The following is a 20,427-nucleotide window of genomic DNA, read 5'->3' as shown; positions in this document are numbered from 1 at the left end:
ATTTCAGTAGCTCAGAGTCCAGAGCAGCAGCTCAAAGAGGCACACTGCCAGTGTCTTCATCTAATGTGATTGTCATGGACATGAGCACAAGTTTCTGTATTTGGCTACACCACTGCCACTTATTTGCAGTCATTTGATTGCAGCTAACATACAATTTTTTTTGTTATGTGTTTAAGGTGACTGGTACATTTGCATGAACACTGGTTAATTGGTTCAGTGAATTTCTGTGTTCTGGCTCTCAGCCAGAACTTTCTATAGGTGTTTTCTGCGGCAAATGCGATGGCAGATTATTTAGGAATTTGAATGGTAAAGATTTTGTGAACCACTGTCTTCTGAAAGGTATACTGGCTAAAGCAGAAGCAGCAGAGCACAACAGCCATGGGCCACACAATGTCACCGTTTATTCGTAAGCCCATCCTACAATGCTCTAGATAACTTATTTTGCACAATACAGTGGCAACCTTGTGATGACCACTTTAAATAAATAGCATGAGACTGCAGCAGCAAAAAAATGTGTTGCTCTTTAGTACACAGGGCAGTTAACCATGTCTTGATTTAAACGCTCACACAAGAAAATAGGCCTGTCTGGGCAGTAGACTAGTCATCAGAGTCATCAGTCCGAGCTTCCCGCACTAGCCTCCGCCAACCTTGAATCCCAGAACCTGCAATATGGCATGAGACGGCATGGGATTGAATTAGGCCCTAGCACATATATAGGGCTGCCTAGCACTGGCAGGTTATCCTACTACAGTTATTTTTTTTTCAAAAGCACTGTGCAAGTCTTAAGAGAAAAAAAAAATTTACTGCGATGGTTAGCTAGCATCAAAATACAAATAAGATACCATGACTGCAGCACCCTGTATGGACAAAAACAAACTTGTCAGCAATAAGTACCTGATGATCGTAAGTGGTTCAATGATGCAAGCATCCGAATCATGAAGGAAGCTGGTACAGTGATGGTGTCCTTGGTTTCCTCAAGCATCACCTCATTGCGTTTGATCATCTGCGCGAACAAAGAGAAAAAATTTCCAAGATTGCAAAACATTGGACATTAGCAACACAGCACAACCCGATTTCAAGCTTTTGAGTTGGTTTTTGCCAAACATGTTTTTTTCGTCAGCTTGAAATTCTTGCAAGTAGTTGCAGAGAATGCCGAGATTCAATGAACTTGCGCTTGGACGAAAAATAAGTTTCAACACACAGCTGTGACAATGGATATGCTGGCTTTTTCCAACTTCAGTGGCTTCAAAGCTACAAATCTCCAACTCTCGCAATAATGAATGCATTCCCTACTTTGGCTGTCAAAAGGTACTTTTTTTCCCATACGCAATAAACGCATCCCTTTCTTTTCATGTGCAGTCTGCTGCTTATGAAAGCGAATGTGAGGAGGCAACCTTTTCGGAATGCCTAAACAGCTATACACAATATATAGTAACTCTACTACACAATACTACGCCATGGCGGCATGTAGGTCTGCAATATTGCTCTCACGAGTATGCAGGAGGCATGCCTGGTGCAGTGGTGAGAGCAGTGCAGGCTCAAGCCTAATGCAGTTTGTTAGTAATTCATTGGCTATTAGAATACATGAAGACCTACCTCGTTAAGTTACGGCATGAAGGAAGGAAAGCTTAAGAGAGGCCCAGAAAATGTGCCGGAAGTCGCATGTTTTTGCAGCGACTACTGGGAGTCTTTGGCCGATGGCACAGTCAATAGTAACTTTGGGCACAGCAGTGTGTGTCGCCTGCTTCACTGTCTGCTGCGCGTAAGCAAGCACGCCGAGACTGCAGCCAACTAGCGATGGGGAGCCCTCGCCCTCATGTCTGGCTTCAAAAAATGTTGACATAACAGCCTCTCCCAATTACTTTCCTTCCTCCATGAGTTACGGACAAAATACCTTCCATGCGAATGGGTAGCGCCACCTGTTGTAAATGCCACAAGTCGCATGTGGTTTCTTTTTTACAATTGGAGAAACCGTGTCATGAAATTGCTCGTTTCTGACACAAAAACGACTTTTCTATGAACATGTGCACTCGGACAAAATTAAATTCCGCAAAAGCACAAGAAGCGTAGGTGAACCAATAAACTTTCACCAGCAGTCTAATGCTAAACGGTGAAGAGGTGTTGGTTTATCCACAATGCATGGATGCTTTTGGCCAGTAGAGGCATGAGCGGGGCATGGAAAACAAAAACCCAAAACTCTGGCCCACCAACTCTACTATGCAGTACTACAAAGCATCATCTGTTGAATGCCGCGACTACTGTACCTCACCCTACCAGATGAACAGCCAGTGAGAATGTCATAAATTTAAAAAGCAATAGAAGCCACGCCTGGTCACTAAGGGTTTCTCTGTCTGCAACATTAATGACTGTAACAAACTGCTGAGAGTTGTAATTTCTTTGCACAGCATTACAGACCCTAACTCAAGTTATACATGCAGGTTTAGGATAAAGATGACAGTTATGAGGACGGAAATGTGCAAAGGCACAAGGACATCGGAAAAGTGGAAAGGATGAGTATTCGTCCTTGTGCCTTTGCGCTTTTCCCTTCTAAACAACCAACAAGCCCAAATTGCCACTCTTCTTTTTACTAGATGAACTATTTATTGCAGCAGCCTAATCCAGTTCCAGCCACTTTTTTTTCTTAAGACTTCCGTGGGTAATGAACGCACCCCTAAAATATAAGAATTTTGGGGGAATGGAAAGTGCACTTGTGCACAGCGTTCTTTGCCGAGGTGCTTTCGGGAGCAGCTCAAGTGTGTAGCCTATGGCCATCCACCTTGTGCTGAAGATAATTCAGCGATGTTTTGCACGAGTTAGCCTAGTGTATTCTCTCCATGGCATACACTAAAACCAATGTGCAAGCCAAGCACACGGGTGGCACATACTCGGGTAAGCTGACGGGGAGCACCACTGCACACTTTATATCGCACATTAGCTTCATCTCCAGCAGGGTGCAAATTTCTACCATGGAACTACAGAAGAGCCACTTCATTCATTCGAGTCCAACAAAGCATACAAACTTGCTTCGCGCATAAAGTAAAAATTTTCTAGCTTTTAATTGGGGAGGAGAGAAAATGCGGTTAGCACATGCACTCATGTGCTAGTTGGTGAATGTGCAAACAGCTTGTACGAAATGTTTACCAAAAGTGCTCTACCCTTAATAACCCTACTCCTTAAACAAAGAAGCTGATAAAAACAAACAGTATAGTGAAAAAATCATGGGCCTCTAGTAGCTACAACCTCTGCAAGCATACCTCGGCAGCCTTCTCAGTGTCGAAGAAAGGTTCTTCCCGAAGAGGAGCCCAGAGTTTGATGTCATAGTCTATCCCACTTGACGCCAAAACTGAAAGGCAAGCAAGCCGCAAGAACTTGATAAGGAGATGGGTTGCACATCCTAAAAACCACTACGCTTGGAGTGGAAGGCACAAAAGGGAAGAACACAGTAGGTTTTAACATAATTGCAGACAGCAGGAATGAGCAAGTACAATCTATATGCACGCTGATGCTGTGATAGAACTTTACCATAAATCTAGGTGCTTGTAGGATGCCTCATTGTGTGGAAATCCCTCTGCAGCTAAATTTATTTTGACATCAACTCTAGCCTCACATGAAGCTATGGCAGGAGCAGATAAAAAATTGCACAAACACAGTCTTAGCAATCAGCAGCACAAGGAAAGCAAAGAAAGAAAACTTCTCGCCCAAGTATTGCAGAATCTAAAAATTTTTTAAGGGCAGGCTACAATTAGGGCCAGGAGGAGAGTTCCAAATTTCTATAGTGCACAAGAAAAAAGTATTCAACCATGTCAGTATGAGAATAGAGAGATTAATTGTTTAGCTCGTGATAACTTATTGATGATGGCTTAGAAAAAACAGGTGCAAGAACTTTAAACATTTAATATGATGGTGTGAGGGTAGTGGAGTAAGCATACAGATAGAAGGCAAAATCAGGGAAATATAAAATGGACAGCCAGTTCCAACCAATTTTTGAACCAATTCCAATTTGCTTACATCCACAAGTTTGTGGGAATTCCGAACATGCAGCCGTATTCTAGGATTGGGTGGATCAGGGTTTTGTATGCAACTTGGTACCTAGTAGAGCAGCATGTAAAAATAAATTCCTTTGTGCACAGGATAACTGAAGAAGCCCAACAGTTTGTACACTGGCATATCCCAACAATGTGTTTGCCACTGCAAGGACATGACACCTTGCCAGCCAATGCAAACAGAATTGCACTGCAGCATCTTTCTTGGCTTAAAGCTTTAAGGGATACACTAAAGGGAAATATCAACAGAAACACGCTACGCTACAGTGAAATTACCCTTCGGGAGCACTACCAGAGTTATCCCTGCTAGAAAAGGCGACTGCATTGCTGAGAACACCGAAACTGAAGTCCTCTGGTGATTCGCCCAATTTGCTTCCCACAAAACACACGTGGTGTTACATCGTTTTTATCACATGTATCCCTCCAGGTTCTTTAGCGAACCAGAGAAAGAAAATGGTCACAGAACCGCCAATCAAGCAGCCCTTTGCTACAATTTTTATTAACACTAGGCACTACCACACTATTCACCATTAAGCCCAATTTACCACCGTTCCCCGTCAAGCAGTCTTCTTAACCCACTGTTCGGCAAGGGCGTGAATGACTGAGAGCTTGTGGTTGGCTTGTGTTTCTGAAGTTGTTACACATCAAACAGCTTCACACAAGCCAACAAGCAAGGTGAGCAACGCTGCTTTCTCGAATCTCAGCGGCACTGCCCATCTAAATCCCATCCCATAAAAACGCAGCATGGGACAGCAATGAGTCAATCGTCACTAATGAATAATTCACTTCGCCATGCGCAGTTACCAGAATTCTGTAGGGGAGCTATTGTGGTCTAACTTTTACATAATTATCTGGATTATCGAAGCTCTGTTAATGTTTAAAATGATAGTAGGCCTAGTAGGGCAGTAAGCATGCTCTACAAACACCTCTGACGCAGCAACTAAGAACATATAGTAATAAGGGGGCCGTAAACAGAAGCAGCACACATGCGTATACATTGCATACAGTCCAAGAAAAATGGGCGAGCGGCTGACCAGGGTCAAAAGGGTGTGGCTGCAAGCAGTTGACAACGTGGTGGTCTGCCTCCATGATCATGACCAGCTCACAGGTCTCCTTGTGCCAGATGAAGATGTGGCCACAGTCCGAACCACTCATCACAAACTCGTTGCCCCAGAAGGTGGCCTCCTTGATCTGTGCATTAGCAAGGGGCCAAGATCACACAAGTGAATACTAAATACTCCAAAGGACCTGAAGTAAACCATCCATGCATTTAAAGCTATCCAGGCCCCTGCATGCAGGAGTGCATCAAACACCTTAAGCTGTTTTAGAGCACAAACACAATTTAGAGCACAAACCAGCAGACCTTGGTTGCAAACATTTTTCCCTCTGCTAGCACTCTTCTGAACATATTGTCGCAGTTGCAAAAAAAAAGCATCTAGTTCAGCTTCAGGCTCCTCGTATCATATTAATTTCAGGAACCCTGCCATGCAAGGCCTAGCAACACGGAAACACTAACACAGGCAACCATTCTGACAAGCCAACTGCACTTGCCATTGTCCTAGAGTTGCGGTGCCCGGTGTAACGTTTTCGAGCGCGTGGACCAGTCACAGTCTTGGTGCAGGCTGGCTCCTCCACACACTCCTTCTCAAGATGCAGATCTTCAGCCATGGCCCGTAAAACACTGTCCGAGTCGGGCATCATATTCTGCCTGCAATAGAAAAGAACTCCGCTGACGACCACAAGCAGCAACTGGTAGCAGTGCAAAGCCTAATATGGAGTACCATTTGTGCCACTACAATAAGCTGAATGCCAGCATTACTGTGATAAGACCACAACTTTTCTTGGCACTGGAATGAATGTTATAACTAACGCTGCAAATGTAAAGAATGCCACTGAAAAAAAAAAATCCCTTCATAACAGGACAGAAGTCCTGCATTAGAGTCTTAGCTGTTTATCACCACTTCCCACTTCATGCCTGTGAACTGTGCATCGTTCCTTCTGCATATGTTTGCAATGTCCCCGTGTCCTTCAGATTTTTTTCTTTTCCACATGGCCAAAGAGCCAACCTTGTGCAATAAACATTTTATCAATGTTAACCACACAGCTATCACATGACAGGGTAAATTTGGCATCACAGCTACCACATGAAGGCAAAACGGCATGCATTGAGCCCCACCTAGTGGCATCAATGGCACAGACTTTGGGAATGCAGCACACGTCAGTGCAACCTGAGCATCAATGCCACTCTTAGGCAGCCCACACCAAAGCCTCATCGGAACTTGTTCCCATGAGCACAGATCCTGCCTGCTCTGCTGTTAGCACTTAAAAAAAAACGGTTACCTTGGCACAGAATGCGCTCTGCTGCTGGCAGGAGAGGCACTCTCACCAGTGCGTAAAGGGCTAGCCTCTGAAGGTGCTCGAGGTGGTGTCGCAGATTGTCTGCAAAGTAAAACAATAACACAAAAAAAGCAGTTCTATTTAAAACCTATGCAGCAAATAAGAGTCATTACATCACATTTTGGAATACAAGCAAAAATAGGGAAATCAGACTCCTTGCCACACCCTGCATTGTAAGTAGACAAGCAACTACCTAGCACTGACAGTTTATTTTATGACTTCTGTACAATATTTCCATGCACCAAGCTCCTCCGGCACATCTCTGCCATTTCATTATGACCTGCAAAGTTACCATGACAAAGTCAAATTTTTAAAAAATACAAAAATATGTAGCGGCTGCACCACTACCAGATAAACACACACAAGCATTCTGATCAGGCCACCATAGGCCACCATTGTGGTCACATTTATATGTGCACGAGTGTAAGGCCGCCTTTACTGCGAGCTCCTGCACATTTAAACACGTGTATATATTCTGGTCAGGCCACCACTGGCCACCATCGTGTTTAGAAACATTATTCACCACGTCAGCTAGCATTTGAAGACAAAAGCCCACCTCCTCCAATGAAAAGCAGATTCATCGTTCAGGTTGGGATTCTCATCTTCACTTGTGTTTCCAGCACTTGAATCCCTTGCCACTCCAGATGTAGCTCCTAAAGGAACCAGTAAAACACTGGTAAGAGTTTCTGCACAAAGATGTCCTTGCCTCCTATATAGCACTCTAAAGCCCGTTGTTAAAACTTATATTATGCGCCTTATTTCCAGGTACCTAACAACAAAACTAAATTGTAGGCTACTAGGAGCTCATGAGCAAGCTAATGTTTCCTTCTTTCCTACACCGATTTGTAGTGCCACAGAAAACCTGATTGACTTGACATGTATCAGCTACACCTGCATACCATATTTAATAAACAATATGTTAGTGCAAACTTTCAGTGTGTCAAGCTTTCAAACATTTTTCTGTGCATCAGTGCCAAAGTGACAAGACTGCACAGTGGAATCTCATAAACTCGAACTCGCTTAATTCAAATTGCCAGTTTATTCCGCTGGTGTTTTAGCCCAGTCAACGTGAAATACATCAAAAAGGCTCCCCTCTCAATGTGAACTCCACACAGTTCAGACAAATTTTTTCAGTCCCTTCTAAATTCAAATTATTGAAAACCATAAGTGCAAAGTAGATTAAGTGTTGTAAACATACTTACCCATCTCTTTTGATGCCGATGAGAGATCATCCAGCAGCGTGCTGTCTTTGCCGTTTTCGCGCGCTGGAGATATGTTCTCTGCTGCTGACTGGAAGCACTCGTTTTCGGAAATGCTCTCAACAGAGTCTTGGAAAGCTGTGTCATCGTCATCATCTGATGGGTTCGGTGAGCGCCGGTTCCCCGTTGACGGTGATGACCGAGTGGCACAGTTGGGGCTATCCTGCCTGGTGCTGGAACTGCAATTGGCAAGGTGAAAGTGTGGCAGAAACAGCCCGTCTAATGTGACCACTTGCTGCGCTGACGCTTAAACCTGTTATTCCCAGCATATCAAATCCAATACAGACAGTGAAAACGGCAATTTTCATCTGTGTTTGCAAAAAAAATTATTAAATCCTTACACCACAGCACAAACCACATTTTCCAACATCGTTACGCAAGCAAAGTGAAAGTGCTGGCAGCCGGAAATGGTTCTACTGCAATAGCTAACCGTACAGACAAAGCTACTCGAAATTTCGTACATCTACATTAGTATGTGATGGAATGATTTTGAATGATGTTTTTGGTTTATCATATGGGGCTTAACGTCCCAAAGCAACTCAGGCTATAAGGGATGCTACAGTGGAGGGGTCTCGACAATTTTGATCTTTAACGTGCACTGAGCTCGCACAGTACACAGGTCTCTACACTTCACCTCCATCGAAATGGAAACGTCGCAGCCGGGATCAAACCTGCGTCTTTCGGGTCAGCAGCCAAGCACCATAACCACTGAGTCACCGCAGTGCCTTTTCCAAGACGGTGACAGGAAAAAAGAGGGGTATGATGGACAATGATAAGAACAAGAGAGATATGCAAATATACACAAGCACATCCCCAAATTGCCAGATCCCAGCCAAGACCCACGCTGCTTAAAATAAAAAGTAACACCCAAACTGCCTAAAGGGGTTTCTGAACCCACCATAATACACAGCATGCAAGTAGTTTTTTTTGTACCACACAGCACTCGCCGCCACGTTTTGCTGCATTCACAATCAGCAAGGCAAACTCTGAATGGCGCTCCTGAAACCAGGAGCAACCTACCTGCTGCATGCAGGGCAGGCATCTCCCAGTCGGTTCTGGTGCTCGGTGCCATCAGAAGTCGCCTGACCAGACGTGCTGGTGCTTGCCTGGGATAGGTCCAGGGCAGCCATATTTGAGGATGAACCCTGGACTGCAGCATCCCCTTCCTGCTCCGAACCTTCTAGTTGAGCAGCCCTGCTGGCCATTTTCCGCCGAAGACGCTGCTTAATGGCTGCAAGCACAGGGCAATGCATACAGGTGAAAACTGAACTAAAGCCCTCTCAGAAGCAAAAACTGCCATGTACTGGGATCAATAATGGAGCCACAGACCAACACGGCGGCAGTTTTTTGACATCACACACAAGCTACAACTGAGTGCTTTGGCAAACAGTATCAAGGTCATCCAATGAACCAACTTCAGCAACTCGTCATATTTATATATAGCTTTGAGCCTAAAACGGTAAGCTGCCCACAATAAAATTCACACACAGCAGTCTTTCACTTGGCACGCCCGTTTCAGTAGACTCCCACGCTTCAAATCATCTTCTTTTTTTTCAGTCCAGGTGCACTATAGTGTGGCAAAACTTATTAAGAGCCAGTGTGAACGAACAAAGAATTTTCTGCTTTGCCCACTGTTGACCTACAGCCAGCAAACATGCAGCGCTCACCTCGCGCAAGCCTCAGGCTTCGCGAGTGCCTGGCCACTGTGGCCTCGGCATCTTCGTCTGTGGAGCTTTCTCCTGCACTTTGGCCAGGCGAAGCCGAAGATGAAGATGACAGCGAAGAGCCTGCACGGGGCCTTGTGGCAACACCCGCCGCTCTGTTGGCTCCGGTGGTTGAGTTGAACATGCGTGTCAACACGTCAGACATGCGCTGCATCAGGCTGGCATGTAGCGACCGTGGCTGCTGTTCGCCGAGTGCTGAAAGGCAAAAGCGGAATGCTTGGAAAATAATGAACGCACATGGGGCCACGGCAGCACATCTCACTATGAAGTACTGGCTAGGCAATAATACTGCTGGTGCACTGCAGTCTGCACAGCGCAAAGAGATCATACTGTGCTGTCAAAATTTGAAAGAATTGTGACATAGCCTCCCAGTTACAGTAGAGTCTTAGTGACACAATTATAGCTGGCATGAATATCGGGATAATATAAATTTGAAAAAATTCCTTGGCCAAAGTGCATTGTGTGAGATGTCCAGAATTTAAAGTGTTCTGGATGTTTTCCCATGCCACTACAGGTGGTACAATCACGGGAGCAGCGACTGCACTCTCAAGCACTAAAACGTCCTTACAACGCGGCTGCACTCTCAATCATGAAGCGTTCTTACAACGCCAATGCCATGATCAGCAGTCGCACAGTATGCATCTTGAGCAGCAAGTGGTAGTATGCAGATGTAAATAAATCTGCTCAGATATAAGCATATCTGCGTGAATGCATTCCCAACGCTTCAACATGCAGATTTAGCTTGCTTTTTTGATGATACATACTTTCAGAGACCTCATGAGATTTGTATTATTGAGATTTTATTGTACTGCTTAAACTACATACAGTTTTGTATAGCCAGAAGACAAAGTGCTACAATGCAACATTGCTCACGACGCATGTCTGCTCGGAACCATGAAAAGATATTTAAACAGCATGTCCGTAGGACTCCCAGAGGTAAAGCAAATTTCTAAAAACAAAACCATACAATTGATCATAATTATTCCCTCATTGCAGCATACCCCAGTAGTCGCCGCCTCCTCCCCACCCAAATCAAGACGAGAAAAAAAGCTGGAAAACTCGCACTCGCCTCTCATTTCGCACTCAGGTCTGGCATTGGGCCCAGTGTCCGACCAGTCACCACGAACCCGAAGGCGCTTCATTGAGACGTGGCATTCCTTCTGCTTGGCCTAAGCACCCACAACACATTAACACCCAATGAGAGGAGGATGACATCTAGAAAGCTTTCTATCCACACACCTGCTTCTTCGTTCATTCACTTGCACGCACAGCTTAAGGGAATAGGGTCCATCTAGTTTCAAACTTTATGATTTTTTTTATAATGGTGTGCAGGGCATTTGGAATGGCAGAACTGGAGAAGAGCTTATCACAGCACTCTTTTAACGAGTTTCTGGTGAATGTGAAGTAGAAAATCAGAAACACAGAACTGCCACGAGGCATGTGCTCAAGCAGCCAACGGACCAGAGAATGTGTCACTGTTCTGCGAGTGCTCTTGACTTGTGACCGGCTATATCACAACCCACAGAAACAAGCTCTCTGTAAAAAACATAGTTGTATTAAATTACTTGAAGCACATCTCCTTTTCTATCGTTCCCAATGTCCTGCACACTATTTTCCACAAAAGCAGAACCAAAAAGCTTGCAGTGTCTACTTTAAAACTACAGCTGAAATCTGTCTTTTCGAACTACCATGCCAGCTTCCGATCCCCTTCAGTTACGAAGTATCATCTAGTGAGGGGAAAATTATAATTTTCACCGTTGTAAGCCGCATACAAGGAATTCCTACTTTCCCAAATGATTAATTATGACAATTCCGTGTCCACATCGTGACCAAACACTGCTTTTAGGACCCAAATTATGGCACGCTTTGTCATAAAGAGTTGCAAATATATAAGCTGCAGCCATATCCAGCGTATTATACCCCAGCAGTAAGCAAAACCAACACACAAGTGACGTGTGCATATGATAACACCATGACTGAAGGTGATATGCAAACACTAAGCTGTTTTTGGATCCAGCATTAATATTGGTTATCAGCAACACAGCCACCCCCAAACTTCACAATCCAGTGAAAGCAAAACTACACTGGCTCCCTCCCCAGAGCTTATAGCAGCCACATCACCTCTGTAGAGCTGCCGCTCTTTCCCTCTGCGCCATACGCCTTCGGTTCCTCTTGCCCGCCTCCCTGCAAGGAAAGTATGCAATCAAGCGTGGAGAAGCTGTGCACACTTGTCAAAGGAAAAAATGAACCAACACTGTATTTGCCAAAAATAAATGTTAATGCAGTGTTCTGAATCCGCTACTTTTCAATGTTAAGATTAATGTCACTGAGAGAAAAAGTAAGCCATCAATAAATAACAACTATATGCACCTGCGCCACAGTTGAAGAAGCATATATTTCACAAAAAGAAAAGTTGGAGAAATGCCATGTGTTCATGACATACTTCCATTCTTACCTATCCTCATGGTCTGATGTCTCACACTGGCATAGCACCCAAATCGGTCACACCAAAACTTAGCTCTTTAGAGACGTAAATGGAACGATGCGTTTCTCAACTTTACTGCTAAGTATGTTATCAAATTCTCAAAAGGTGTGAAATGATGCCGCTTCTGAGACCTCAAATGGTGTGAAGAGATTTCAAGCAGATGATGGTTTTAATATCAGTACCATTTACAGCAGCTGTCATCTGTCTTCTTTAACTTTTCTGCACTGTCCCCTACAGGTCAGTAATACAAAGATTGCATTGGCAGTGCATTCATTAAATGTTAACATGGGCTACAGGCATACAAAAGGCAAGAAACTGGTATCAAATAACAGAAATCCAGCGTCCCCAAATGGAGACACTAGAATATGCATTTGAGATGAGATGAAACACTTTCTTACTCCACCAAACCATTTCACAACCTGTACACCAGAAAACAACCATATTTACTGTGCTGTCAGAAAAAAAAAATGGGGACACATCGTCATGCACATTATACCTGCTGTATTGAAGATTCCAACAGCTCAGCAGCAATTACTAATTCTTATTTCAGGCAGTGATGTGCCAGTAAAGGCATGTGCTACGTACCATTGCATCAAACAGGTAGATGTAGTCTGAAGAGTAGCTGACGAGCATTTCCTGCCCATTGGGGCTGTACGTCAAGGAGGTGATTCGGTGGCTTCGACCCTCGAATTCGGGAACAGTGAGTCGTGAAGTCATGGCATCCATGCTGTTGCTCATGAAGTTCCCTGATGTGGTGTGTAAAATTTTGAATGAGCGTTGCAAACATATAAGGCAGACTTGTATGTCTGAGGACATTAAACTCCAGCCTACAACCTAAACTACAGCCTGAGACTTAACACACCTGAATAGCAGGGTTCATCAAGATAACACTACAATCAGCAAAAACTCTTCACTTTGACTGCTGACAATTCTACAGTCAACTGTAATGAAAAGAGCAGCTGGCAATGTTTGTTTTTTTTTATTGAAATACTGGCTCCCTCCCTGATTTCCATAGAAAGACTGAGCAAGTTACTCGCACTCCTTCTATCAACATGTAGCGTGACACTAATTTACTTTAGATCAGTAGCATGTCGACTCAAATCAGTGAAATTTTTGGTGGAGTTCCCTCCTGCTTTACAGGCTATACTATTGGGAAAGGTACTGATATTAGTGGCAATTTTTTTATGTACAAGCAATCCTAAATTTGCAACACCATTGCCAACAACAACAGTCCTGACAAACTGGGTTAGAACATCAACTTGCCAAGTCATCAAGACCTCAAAAAAAAATAAAGGCACCTAAAAATTGAAAAACAAAAAAGCAGCCAACAGGGCAACTGCAGTATGTCACCAGTGGATGGAAGTATACTGGCTCAATGAACCCAAACTTATTACTAAGCCTTCATATAGCTGCACTTAAACACAAGATTCAATATATGCAAGATATGTGCCTCGCCAGGCCTGTCTCAATTCCAAAAAGATAAAGAAGGAAAAGTTCACAAGATCAAGCCCTCACCAGTTGCTCGTGTGCCCAGCATGCGTCTGTCAAACACCCTGACAGCGGAATCCGAGCAACCAACAGCTAGGTGGTATGGAGTCAATGGATTCACAGCTATCGAAGTGATGGCTCGATGGCAGTTGATAAGAACGTCCTGCAATAAACAAAAACAAGCGCAGACAAGATGTTGAACTGCTCTACTGTTCTTGCCAAAAAACAACATGCATGCGATGTACAATGACAGCTAGAGCATAGTTTTTATTCGTAATTGTTCTGTGCACTTCTATGCACTGCTTAGCTGACTGGCTTTTTACCACAAAGCCCACGCTCATATTGCACAATCGCAGACAAAAATTGCAGCTTGAGTAGCACTTCAAAGCAGCACAGTACTCTGTCAAGAGTGTGAATGCACAGTACTCATCAGCAGCATTTTCCTTCTTTTTGCACAGCATTCAAATATTTCAGCCCTCAAGCCAGGCTTTGATCAAGCATTAAAACAACTGGCAAAGGCAAAAAAAAAAGTTAAAGGTAACAAATCTTCAATATTTTGAGCATTCAAGATTTGTGGTGTTGCACTCTTGTCTGCTAACTTCGAAAAGCAATTATCTTCAACGATACCTTCCCTGACCTCAGACCTCTAATATGGGCCACACTCTGTCAGAGGTCTTATGGTTGGTCAACTGAACCTTATCACATGAAACCGCCGCAGAATAATCGAGTGCAGAACTGCAGGTGACCAGAAAAACGATATGATGCGGTATGTCGGAGTATGTACGGTTTGGGGTTTGCACACCAAAAGCTGCACTTGGGCTATGAGGAATGCCAAAAAGGAGGGCTCCAGATCAATTTCAACCATCTGGGGCTCTTTAAAGCACACTGACATATCAGAGCACATCGGCACTTTTGCATTTTGCCTTCCATCCATATGTGGCTGCCGGGGCCAGGATTCAATCCCACAATCTTGGGCACAGCAACCGAATTCTGGTGACAAAAAAAAATATAAGGGTCTCTGTTTCAATCATGTTGCCAGGCACAAGTTACTCCCTCAAAGTTTGTTTTAGAAACAAACTTGGTAACCTGCCTTCCCTTATTTCTCCACAAGAGTGTCAGCATTCCGCAGCTTTTCCTGTTAGTCATACTGCTGTTAGCATATTTTACATTTCATGCACCAACCTCAGAGCAGTCGTCGGCAGAGCAGCTCGTCTTGGTGCGCAGGTCAAACCAGCGCACTGTGCCATCTTCGCCACAAGAGAGAAAGCTGTGGGGGTCATTGGGAACGGTGGCAATCTCATATGCAGTGCCAAAGTGGCAGTTGAACAGGTTGCGCAAGCTTGTTTCGGGGCGCTCCACATCCGAAAAAAGGATAGCCCCATCTCCAGAGCACGACACCACCTGAAATTTCATTTCATTTCAATTTCCTTCATCGCCACAGGCATCATTACATAAGGGAGACAAATTTGTTCAGAACAACAATATGCGATAAGGCTATGGCAGAACAAAACACAATAGGAAACCAAAGCACACAAAATTTTTGCACTATTTCACAATGGTGATCCAATATGCAAAAAAAGCAAGAAAAGAATAAAACTTGTAAAAAGAATGCAAAAGGATTGCAGTTACAAAAAAAAAAGAATGTTTAGTTTCTCACAGAATGTTTTATAACGCATGAATGAAGCTGTGGCATTTGGGAAGAATGAGTTGTATAAAACAAAAGACAAGCATAGCAGCGGGTTGCAGGAAGACAGGTAGACTGATGAAATTAGAATTTTGTGGGGATAAGATGGTCGCAGCTGGCACAGGACATGGTTAAATGGACGGATATATGAGAGACCTTTGTCCTGCAGTGGACGAAGTTAGGGTGATGATGATGATGATAATAATGACGATTTGTAACATATGCTGATGAGTGACCTTTTAAGTAAGTTGTAATTCAACAAAGGGGATAATTTCTTTAAAAAAATGACCTTATTTTTACACCCTGGTACAACACAAGGGGGCCATACGGAATGCTGTAGTGGAAAGCTCTGGGTCAATTTCAACCACAAGGGTGAATGCACGCTGAAATTTTACTACATGGGAGTTTCTTGTATTTGATCCCCATCGAAATGCAGTCTATGTACTCAGTACCTAACCTCAGCCACGAGATGTATTAGATGTATTCCTGTCTCACTGAAGTTCGTAGAGCTCGTGCCATGATGGTACCTAAAGAAGTAGAGATTTTATTTTGGGTGCGGTGCATAAGGCATTAGCAAAAGTGGACCACCCTGTGAAGCACGCCTGCACCCAGTAAATAATTACAAATTAAATTTCTTCTGCAATCTAGTTTCAATTTCAATTCAAACCACTGAACGGTAGTAATCTCGTCATAAGTAGGCATACAAGACATCATGAGGCATAAAAAAACTGCCCTAGCTGTTAGTACACCTGCCATTATCCTGGCTATCAAGGTAGGCCAGCATAAGAGTAGGAGTGAATAAAAAGTGAGAAAGAAAAACTAAGTAACAATCTATATGCCACTTTTTGTATGCTTCAAGTGATTTCAACCCTACTTGTGATGTATGGTCAAACATAACTGCGCTTTTAGACTGACGTGGGAGAACACAGGGATGGCACAAACACAGGTGCGCAACAGTGCGCAACCCTCTTAACCTACTTGTGATGTCACAACCACCATATATCTGCTAAAACTGAAACCTGCATGGGAGAAGAAATGCAATTACAAATTATATGTCACACACAAATTCCACATAGTGACCTACATTTACTAATGTCTAGCATATAAAAAAACTAAATTGTGGAGTCCAATGTCTTGAGGTGACACATGGGCTATGGGGGACGCTGTAGTGGTGAGCTCCGAATTAATTTGACCACCTTGGGTTCTCTAATATGCACTGAAATTGCACAGCACAAGGATGTTCTTGTATTTTGCCTCAATTGAAATACAGCTGCTACAGCCCAGGTCGAACCCGCGGCCTTGGGATTAGCAGCCGAAAGCCACTGCGGTAGGTCTGTCTTGCGTATCATTAAGAAAATATGCACAATAAAAATTCAATGTCTCCATCATTTCAAATACCTTGCATCGTCTACGTCATACACCAAATTATGTATGAGGTGCTGATACAATGGTGGCAAATTGCATAATCAAAACCTTGCTCACCAAACGATCTCCCGAGCTTGGAAGAAACTTAGCACTAAAGATGTTTGCTGTATGACCAGTTCTTATCTGTGCCAGGATCTGCATAACAGAAAAAAAAATCTCTGTAGCATCAAGTTGTTATCACTGTGCCTTATCTAGCATATACTATGTATATTGTGTATACAGCATACCACATGAGTGTGTGCATTTGTAATGCACAGGTGCTGATCGTCAGAGCCCGAAAGCAAGTATGTGCCTGCATCATTCCAGCATATGGTGTTCACCTGCAAAGCACAGTTTTAAAGAAAAAGAGAACCAGAAACAAAGCACACAAAAAATTGAGAAAAAATCATTCAATATTTGAAGAAAAAAAAAAGCCCTGACTTTTCATTTTACCTCAAAGTGCAGATCAAAGTGCCAGCAACAGCTGAACTGCACCCCCTCAACCAGTGCCCTTTACCCCAGAGAAACTCCCTCATACCACTATTGCTGCAAAACGCAATAAGATTTCGCAGATATATTACTGAATAAATGTATGCTTTCTCGTGATCTTTGTGATCATCTTCATGATTTTCTGCACTTGTAAGAAAGAATGAATTAAGCTTCTTTTTTGTTTTTTGTACAAAGAAACGCCAAATTACAAAGGCTCGAGATACTACATGCATGTCTTTTTGTGCTATTAGGCTATACTCCACTATACAATGCAGTAGAACTGCACAAAAATAAATGTTTAAAATAATTAGCTCTATCATATACACTGCGCTCATTTAACAGCCACAACACAGAACATGAAATGTTCCAAGCATGGCCAGCCACTCACAATGTGCTGAAATTAAACGCAAGCTCTGTAGGCAAATAATTTTACCTCAACAATATAGTGAATGACATGAAACATTTAGATGGTGCATGTTAGTATGCCCACTATTTCAGCACCGCTTCTCAACAGCATTTCTGTGCAGCAGTTAAGATAAACAAGCTTGCATGGTCAGTGTGAAATAACTGAATTTCCTCGAAAGCTATGCTCACCAATGCAATACAGTGTATGATAGCTGTTTGTGAACTGGGTTCAACATCACAAAGCAACATATGGGCTATGGGGGACACTGTAGTGGATGGCTCCGGCGTAATTTAGACCACCTGGGGTCGTCCAACATGCACTGGCATCGCACAGCACACGGGCGCCTTTTGAATGTCACCCGTATTGAAACTTGGCTGCCACGGTGGAATTGAACCCGGGTCCTTTCAGCTCAGTAGCCGAGCGTCCTAACCAATGAGCCACCGTGGTGAGTAGCATGTGACAGCTAGCGACAAGCAACTCTTTCTAACGCTAGGTTGCGGAGAATCCCGAACCTCCAGGTGATATCATAAGCCTTCCCCGCACCAAAAAAACTACTAGACAGTGTCATTTGTGTATGAACGCTTCTTTTAATGTGTTTTCAAGGCAGATGAGATGACCAGTTGTTGAACATCCTTTTTTAAATCTCCATTGGTGGATCCATCGTATTAAAAACCAGCGCTTACGAACACAGACAGAGGACGAGACAAGACAAACGTCCTCTGTCTGTGTTTGTAAGCAGTTTGTAATGTTTTTAATATGATAGATCACCACCAACTCACCCAAACCTCAGTTCTTCTACTGACGGATGTCCAGAAGTTCACAGGTTTCAAGGATAAACATTAACCTATATTTAACACACTTCAAAAGATTTAGCGACGCAACTCATGAGTGCTATGGACCTGTAGCTATCAGAGGAGGTGGGCTGCTTTCTAGATTTCAGGAATAGCACAATAACTACTTTTTTCCAGGCCTCCGGTATTTTTCCCAATTTCCATATTTTGCTGAAGAATTGCAAAAGCGCCTCTACTGCAGCTTCGGACAGGTGGGCCAGCATCTCGTAAGTATTTCATCAGGGCTGGATGCTGGCTGTTTTGGTGGTGTTGCAACCATGGTGTCGCAACTCATTATCTGCTTGTTGCACATCTGCGGGGACCCAGAAGTTTATGGCTACTTTTTTGACGTGTCGGCAAAGGAGAGCGGTATTTTTTGCAAGATAATTTTAATTTTACATTTTAACAACATTGACCGGATGCTGTGCCCATAAGTGCTATTTATAATCAGGCAAAATTTTTCACTGGCTCGCAGGTGTTATCATCATGACGTGTAATGACATTAAGCCTGGATGCATGTAGCACCACCTCCGAAAGTCATGGCATTAACAAATGTAAGGCATAAAGTGTTCACTGTCATTCCTTGTGCGTATGTGGCACAAGAAGCCGGAGTGACGGCTTCATCAGGAGCAACATATTGCCTAGCTGCCTCCTTTTTTCTCACCTCACAGGCATACTCTACAAATAGGGCCAAATAAAGACTATTCTATCTATTAAATTCTATTGCAGCATCATGAGGCAGTCAGAAAGACAAGTTTCATAAAATCTTATACAAGCCACGAAAATATGCTATACTGCACAAAGACATTACACAACATCGATCTGAAAAACACGGTGCCAAATATATGACGACACAAGAGCAATACTGAACGTACGTGACAGCTATATATAGATACACGGAGCATTAGATATTCCAAAAGCAACATATGCAAGTAGCGAACACGTTGTGCAAAGAAATGTGCACTGCAGAACATAAGCTTGCCATCTCACTGCGTCAAAGAAATCCACAGCAGAGAATATTACTTGTGAGCAGGAAAAAGGAGCTTGTAACATAGCACATACACCATCGGTGATCGATATTCTTTTGCGAAACATTCGCGCTTTAGTTTAAATATAGCTTTTCATGCACGACGTCCATGTGGCACCGGCAAATAATTTTGTGTTCAGCTGTATATCCAGGGCATTATAATAGTCTGACACCTCGTAGTATTGATTTACGCGTCGCGGAGTTTAGACGGCCCTCGGCGTGCAATATTGTTCATAATTTTGTCATATACCTTTTCCCATCGCACATCATGGAAAACATCCTTTCAGGACACAGAAATAGCAGAGAACTAGACGAAGATGCGCGGCACTTACACAGCCGTTGTGCACGGGGAGTTTGACTTCAAGACGCAGCTTTTGTACGAACGCTAAGCTGCCTGCAAAGGAACAGAACAAGACAGTGACTTAGTAAATGATGAGACACAAACGCGCGCCTCGCTGTGACCAGCGCGGCACCTCGCTGGTGTAAATTATTGGGCGAGGTTTATTTTTAGACATTTTTGCGCCTTGACGCGCACATTCGCGCGGTCTGCTGGCAGCTTGCAAAGGTCCTGTGACACCGCCAAAGAACATCACGGCGGAAATGCGAAATAAACACACGTCGTGCGGGGTACGCACCTTTCGCGGCGTCAAAGAGCTGGTACGGCGTCGAGTACCCATAGTGGTATGCTTCAGTTTTCCAAAATAGGCCTTTCCTATTCAGCATCGCGATGCGCACAGTCGTTACCTGCTGGATTCGAACACAGTCATGTCACTTCTACTAGTACAGTGCACGAGACGCCACTCTCTGAGACGCAGCTAGGATATCAACCAAGTGATCATCGTCACAGTTGCCACCGACCAGTTCTGGTTTAGAACAACCACGGTGACCACAGCAGCAGGTTGCGTGTGTGGGCGCAGCAATCGGCAGCTTGAGCTGCACCAGCTACAAAAGGGCGGCGCTAGACAAGAGTAATTTAGCAAACTCGGTGCAAGCAGTCACGAGACGCTAGTGCGCTGTTTGGAAGCGTTCCGCACAAAAACTTGCCAAGTCGTTTGCTCAACTCGACGCTCTAAATAACCATCGCTCCAATAATTGACGATTTCGATTTCGGTTTCGCGAGTGCGGGTTCTCATTGCAGGCCGCCTTTCGGCGTTCTTATGAACCTGCTGCGCACGTGCTGCCATCTATCAA

At 43.7% G+C, this 20,427-nt stretch overlaps 1 protein-coding gene across 1 annotated transcript; it reads right to left on the bottom strand.

Annotated features, from left to right (window-relative positions):
- Positions 1-377: 377 nt before the first annotated feature.
- LOC144098500 (DDB1- and CUL4-associated factor 6-like) lies at positions 378-20,395 on the bottom strand. Its single transcript, XM_077631187.1, has 19 exons — positions 19,872-20,395; positions 19,569-19,630; positions 16,733-16,825; positions 16,563-16,640; positions 14,579-14,797; positions 13,424-13,559; positions 12,494-12,654; positions 11,545-11,607; positions 10,493-10,592; positions 9,367-9,618; positions 8,720-8,930; positions 7,643-7,878; positions 6,997-7,093; positions 6,384-6,482; positions 5,595-5,751; positions 5,078-5,234; positions 3,255-3,343; positions 895-1,003; positions 378-662 (listed from the first exon to the last, which is right to left on the bottom strand). Exons 1-19 carry the CDS (start codon positions 19,957-19,959, stop codon positions 598-600), a joined length of 2,472 nt encoding a protein of 823 aa, XP_077487313.1. The 5' UTR covers positions 19,960-20,395; the 3' UTR covers positions 378-597.
- Positions 20,396-20,427: the final 32 nt, after the last annotated feature.

This window comes from Amblyomma americanum, chromosome 7, assembly GCF_052857255.1.
Source record: "Amblyomma americanum isolate KBUSLIRL-KWMA chromosome 7, ASM5285725v1, whole genome shotgun sequence".
Lineage (NCBI taxonomy): Eukaryota > Metazoa > Arthropoda > Arachnida > Ixodida > Ixodidae > Amblyomma > Amblyomma americanum.
Note: the sequence above shows the minus strand (reverse complement) of the source record. Positions and strands in the feature narration are given on the sequence as shown.